The following is a 6,850-nucleotide window of genomic DNA, read 5'->3' as shown; positions in this document are numbered from 1 at the left end:
GTGGAGGACTCCGCTGCCCACTTCCCCCCAGGTTGAATATGACCCGTCCACCACCACCCTCTGAGTACGACCCTTGAGCCAATCTGCAATCCATCTGACTGTGTAGGCATCAATGCCACAGTCACCTAGTTTTTTAATGAGGATGGGGTGGGAGACGGTGTCAAAGGCCTTGCTGAAGTCTAGAAAGACTACGTCCACGGCGACACCTGCATCCATTGCCTTTGTGACCTGAGATAGGCACCTGAGATAGGGATAGGCAACCCCTGGCACACATGCCAGAGTGTGGCACACAAAGGCAGTTTGCTTGGCATTTGCACCTCAGGGAATCACTCAGGGCTCCAAGCATTGGGTCCATTACAGCTCCCCCACCATCCACCCTGACAATCTGACGTACAAGAGATCTCCTTGTAAGTCAAGGTTGCGGGTGTTTTTGGCACTCTGCCCAAAAACATTGCCAACCCCTGGGTTAATCCATGCCCTGAATTTCACTGTCAGGCCCTCTCCTGCTGCACTAGATTCAGTCTATGGAGTCATATCATATGGCTCATGGGACTTAAGCAGGCCCCTAGTCCTGAATTTCGAGACCCCGCTTAAGTCCCATGGGCCATATGACATGACTCCATGAACTGAATCTAGTCCATAGGCCATAAATTTGACATCCCTGAGTTAAAGTTTCACCCTGCATGAGCAAATATCCATGTAGTTTTAGACTGTGTCTTGTATTTGAAATCACAAGGATTAGTTATATAATATTCTTCATAGAACTGTAGGGATGGAAGGGACCTCAAAGGTCATCAAGTCCAACCCCCTTCACTCATGGCTCAATTAGCTTCTTTATGTGATAGCCATAACTTGCTCACAAATTAACCCATATTCTGTCCCCAGTAGTTTAATGTTTCCTTAAAAAATAAGTAATATTGATCTCCCTGTGAGAAAACCTGTCCCCTACATGGGACTTTATTCTAATGTGCAGCATGGTTATGGGTCCATCATATGAATTCCCAGTGCCTATAGAACATTTATCTAACAAAACAGCATTTGAAATAGCATCACCTCTTCTAGGAAGTTAAATGAGATTTCTGCTTTGATGGTCATTCCCCCACATTATGGTACACTGAAATAGTGGCATAGGTTCCTTACCATGGCTTTCTCTCTAAGGTTATCTCAGATCTTGCCTTCTAACAATTGTCTCTCTCTCCTCATACTTTGTGCTAACATAGGTAAGTCTCATTTGCATGTGTTCAATGATGAATGAGCATTTGTTATTATTTAGAAAGAAAAAGGTTCAAAAATAACATTGTTTATGACTTATGGGGAGACAGGTAGAAAGAAACCTATAAATAATCACACTGTTTCCTACTGAATTATGAAATGTATTCATCATTGCTAGTACTAATCAGGAAAAAAGTTCCCATAGGGTAAAAGGCTTACTCGCTAGGGCCACAGCTACTTTGCTTGCCTGTTTATTCCTAGTTCCCATACTAGAAATTTGCAGCACATTCAGTTCATTCTGTACTTTTTCTAAGCACTGCTTCTTGGGCTTAATATTACATTCTGATACAAGATCCTGTAGAGCATTGTTAAAGTCCTTTTTTAGCTAGAGCTCCTCAACCACTATCCTTTGATGGGAACACATTGCTAATCTATTATTATTAAGAATGCAGAGAGGTCATTGAACATGAGGAGAGGTTACTTACTAGTAGTGTTCCATATTTTCCATTTTTACCAAATTTCGCTGATAAATTGCCCGATTTTTTTATTGAAGTTATTCATTTTTTACAGATTTACACCCACTTTTCACCCCCCCATGCCTCTTGAGACCTGTGCAGCATGGGAAGTGCCACCTGCTCCCCACACCCCCCAGACAAGCCACAGCTCTGTCCCATGCCCCACCCCAGTTGGGCAGCAGTAGGCACAGCAGGCATAGGGGTCCCAAGGTCTCTGTACCCTCTGTCTCAGTGGTGCAGCCAAGGCTGTCCCTGCCCCAGCTCCTCCCCCCCCACACTCTGAGTCCCCAGGTGCTGTGCAGGGCGGGGGTCAGGGCCAGTGCAGGGAGGCAGCCAGGGCTAGTGCTGGGCTGGGGGTTGGCAGATTCACCTCCTCCCAAGCTCCACCTCATAGACTTTCCTGCCCAGGGGGGCACACACATGCATGTGCTCACGTGCTCAACCCCCCCCCCCCAAATTTATTATTTTCCCCAATTTAAACAATGTTTTCCCTTTCTTCCATTTATCCTGATTTCAACCTGTTTTTTCTGTTTGGAAGATAAACCCCAAAAAATTCCCGGAATTTTTTTTAAAAATAAAAACTGAAAATGAGGAACACTACTTCCTAGTAACTGTTTCTCTTCAAGGCCTGTATATTTACATGACACACCCACCTTCTCCTCTGCCTAACAGTTTTGTATTTCACAATTCTGCAGAATTGGAAGAAAGAACACAGATGGGCTAGGGCAGGAGCCCTTGTTTGTATAGATTGGTGGGTTTCAACCTCTTTAGAAGGAAGGCACCCCTCAATAGATGCAAGGTGCCCCTTGGAAAATGCCAGCTCTTTGTTTTCACTTGATTTTTGATCATAGGAAAATTAACAGCAATTCTGTTGGGAAAACTCAGAAATCCCACAACTGGTCAAATGTTTTTAACGCCATGGATTCCTACTTAAAAACTCTGGGTTTATCTTGCAAGTCATGTTTGCACACCTAACAGTGTTAACATTGCAAGCACCCTGCAGCACCATTGATTGAGAACAAATGATACAGATGGACCTGAAGATGTTATCCAAGTTATGAGGGTGTTACCATATCCCCAGTGGACATACCTTTTCTGTAGATTTCCACAGCAAAATGCCAAATGCTTTAAATGTATTATTATGAATGCACAGCAGGAAAGAAAAACAGTTATTAGTAACATTTCTTTATGTTCAGTTTTATTTTTGACCATAAATATGTTTTGATTTTTTTCAGATACAATTAATTTATTAGAGTGTGTTCCAACAATGTTTCCAGACCACATTTCACCTCTTTATTTGAATCTCTTCCTGACTTTGGCATACATAATATGGAAGGTGGAATAATAGCATATTATTTTGTGCTTGTTTTGTGTATAGCAAATATTTGTTTGAAAATATCATATTTACTTAAATATAAGATGAAAGATTTCTTTTCCCTACAATCAGCATGAAGCAAAAGACTGTTGTTTTATAGTTACATACAAGGAAACCTCATTAAATACACTATCTATCATTAAAGAGGTACCAAAAGTAGCATATACTTAGCAACAGAAACTAAGAATTTGATTAAATAAAGCCAGTACTAAGTATGACTGCCCTATAACAGGAAAAGATAGATTAATGCAGCCTACCTAAATAAGACACATAGTAATGCTCATTACACGACATTTCCCTTAGCACTGATGCTTTTTAAAGTCATGGTGAGTCACTACGTTGAATACATTTCAACTTCCTCTTCATTCCCACAGCTAAGCTGTGCCTTTCTTCCCCATTTCCAATGATTCCTGTTTCTTCACCAACCTTAAATCTCTGGCAAATATCACCAAATGGGACTCTAAACAGTTCACCCAGGATCTTTCTTTCACCTCCTCTCTCATCCTGTTGCATATGATTAGTATGGCCCCAATCCCCATGAGGTGGATCTGGACCAGGTGTCCCTGCATCTGATCTGCATATAAATTTTTCAAGGATCCCAGGACTCATGACATGAATACCCAGTTCTAGTCATGAGTGGAGAGTTAAATTGCATATGGATCTTTTGTGGGGGTATCTGGAGAACAAACACATACTAAGCAGTGCTGGGATCAGCATGGCCTGAAATGCTGTTGATTCTGCTGGGGCCCAGCACAATGAACTAGATGGTGAGTTATGAGTTTTTTGGCTTCAGAGTAATACCATACAAAGCTTATATTATATATGTAAGTAGGAACAAAGTGCTATTTAATAGTGTGTTTATGGAGTATTTGTGCTAGAATTTGTGGCAGTTTCAAAAATGGTAAAATACCTCAATTCTGGATGAACTAAGTCTATGAATACCTGTAGTAATTTACCTATATGAAAACTCCTACAGGCATGTTTATTTCAATGTCATTGTTTTCAAATTTGTTTCTCACTTCCATGTGCTCAAGGAGAGTAAGGTCTGCCAGTAATGGGGTGAGCGAGAAGAGGTTGTAGGGGAAAGAAGTTGCAAGGGGGCCATCTGACTTCCCCCAGATTTATTTCCCTTCCTATTGCACCAGAAGGGGACAAATTCAAGCCAGACCTCCAATAATTACATTCCATACCTCAAAGTATAACAAATTTATAAATTTTCCATATATAGATTCTAATTATTGGGGGAGTTATCTTCTGTTCAGTCATCTTATATTCAGATAAATGTAGTACTTGTCTTATTTTTCAAAAATGCTAGCATTTTTTACTAACTGTCTACCTCCCTACCCTCCCATTCCCCACATTTCCACAGGTTTAAAGGTCTATGCAATGTACAGGGTAACAGAGAATGAGATCAATTTATTGTAGTGTATTACATGTGGTAATTGCTCCCAAATGAAGGAATTTTGGAGGAGACTTTATAACTGGAGGAATTTTGCAAAACCAATAGATAAATATTTTTCAAGTATGATCCATTTTGAATTACAATGGAGAACACAAACTAGTTTTTCTAGTATTATTAAAACCAGGAAGGAACAGAGACAAAAAGCATTTATGAAATGTCATAAAGTCATAAAATTGAAAGCATGAGACTGAAAGCAAAGAGGAAATTCAGCTGTAAGTACTGAGAAATCTCAAATAGGCAAGATAGAATCTTTCTTTCTTTTCTGTTTTTCCAGAATGCTTGTCTTTTAAAAGAAGCCTACAGTTGTTTTTTGTTGTTGGTTTTTTTGCTTCCCCCTATAAACATTTACTTCATTGTAATAGTTCTCAGAATGGCAAGAATTGTCAAATGAAATGAATAAAACGATTGCTAAGCAAATGGGCACAAGCTCACAAACAGGCTAATTGTTGCATTAGAATGTATCTGTTGTCAACCTTCACAGGTTGTCTTGCAGTTGCAGTTCCATTGACCCCAATGGTACTTACTGAGAGATTTTTTTTGGGACCAGACCAGTATTGCACAGGCAGCATTAGGGAATAATGAGCTGCATTCTTGGGGTTAGTGAGGAGTCAGCACAAATTGTGGGAACAAATAACAATCAGACAAGGCAATGTTTTATAACATTGGGGATGCAATCCATCTTTGGGATCTTTCAAAGCTGGGCTAATAAAGGCCCACTTACAATCCCCAGCAGAGTACAGTTTAATTAAATTTGTCCATTAGAGGACTTCTTCCCCTCCCTTTTACATTCTAGAAATTAATTCTTCTGCTTTCTGCCTGTCTTCCTTTCTACATCACAGATGCACTGAACCTTCGTAACCGACAGGTCATCTGCATCACGCTGAAAGTCCTCCAGCACCTGGTTATGTCAGCTGACTCAGTGGGGGAGGCCTTGGTGCCCTATTATCGTCAAATTCTCCCAGTCCTAAACATCTTTAAGAATATGAATGGTGAGTTATCCTAGCAGTCACTGTGTCTTTCAACCCCTAAGGCAAAAAAGGGCTTGAGGCAGGGTTAATTAACAATGTAGTTAGGATTTATTACTGCATATAAACCCAAATCCATTTGGAGCTCTAAATAATGTAGCCCCCCTGCTATTCCCTAAGGATGCAGTAAAATTAACAATTTCATTTATTACTCCTTGCACGTACGGCTTATTTAACACAGTACAGAAGCACTGAAGCAGTTCTATAATCTTCCAATAATTAAATTGTAAAGTTTTGTAACAGTCTCCTGAATACATTAATAAATTGTAAAGGTTTTTTTTTCTTTTCAACATGTAAGTTATAAGTCCATTTTCTGATTCTGTTCTTTAAGTTTTGTGCCAATAAAGTTCATTCCATCTGTTATTGGTCTAGGAGACAATAACAAGAAAATTATTAATTGTTGTATTCAATTTGATGTACAAGAGATCTCCTTGTTATTCCAAATGCTGAAGTTAAAATATCAGTAGCAAAGCAGCACAATTTGGAGTTATTGTGGAGAAATTTAGAATCACCTCATACTGCACATTTGAAAGTTGTTTTGTTTTGTAGTGCAAAATTCTATTGTAGTTATAGTTTTTAAGAAAAATACAGCACTGCCAGGAGTATTATTACAACATTTTCATACACATGGGCCTGGCTGTATGTCCTTTCTTCAAACTGCTTTCTAATCATCTTTTTCCTGTAGTAAATGTCTAGGCATATTATCTGATCAACCACCTGCTAAGTTATTGACTTAGACTTTGAAGTTTTATGCTATTCACACACAGTCCTATAGATTAAAATAAGTTAATTCCTGACAACCATGCAAATAAGTCTTATAATACTAGCAGAATGTCCAGGACACTCACTGCATTTCAGCAGCTATCTAGTGGGTTACCTCCTGTTAAACTATATTTTTGCATTATACTTATTTCTACATTTGTTTGAAACATGCGGAAATGTCTGTCCCAAATTTCTAACTTGGAGAATCTAATGAAATTTAGTAGGGCTGTCATTTAGTAGTAATCAGTAGCTGATTCAATTTAAAGAAGAATCTCGGAATCCGAATTGAATCAGGAGACCAGGTAAAAGCTCCAAATCGATTCAAAGCATCTGAATTGATTCGGAAAAGCTTTGGGAAAAGATTTGGCCAATTCAGAGATTTGGCCATAAACTAAACTAGCAGCTGACAGCTGCCTCCCATTGGTAAGTCCATTGGGGTTTGGGGAGGGAAGGGGAATGGGGGAGGGAGGGATTGGGGCTGGGGCTGGGGCAAGCTGCC

General features: G+C 39.7%; 1 protein-coding gene across 3 annotated transcripts in view; it reads left to right on the top strand.

Annotated features, from left to right (window-relative positions):
* Positions 1–6,850, top strand: part of PACRG (PARK2 coregulated) — a 649,143-nt gene that overhangs the window by 384,608 nt on the left and 257,685 nt on the right. For all 3 annotated transcript variants that reach the window (XM_019526943.1, XM_019526942.1, XM_019526941.1), the window contains one exon: positions 5,404–5,553. In XM_019526943.1, coding sequence (XP_019382488.1) covers positions 5,404–5,553 — 150 coding nt within the window. The remainder of the gene's footprint in view (positions 1–5,403; positions 5,554–6,850) is intronic.

This window comes from Gavialis gangeticus, unplaced genomic scaffold, assembly GCF_001723915.1.
Source record: "Gavialis gangeticus isolate Ggan-Ray unplaced genomic scaffold, GavGan_comp1, whole genome shotgun sequence".
NCBI classification, from domain to species: Eukaryota; Metazoa; Chordata; order Crocodylia; family Gavialidae; genus Gavialis; species Gavialis gangeticus.
Note: the sequence above shows the minus strand (reverse complement) of the source record. Positions and strands in the feature narration are given on the sequence as shown.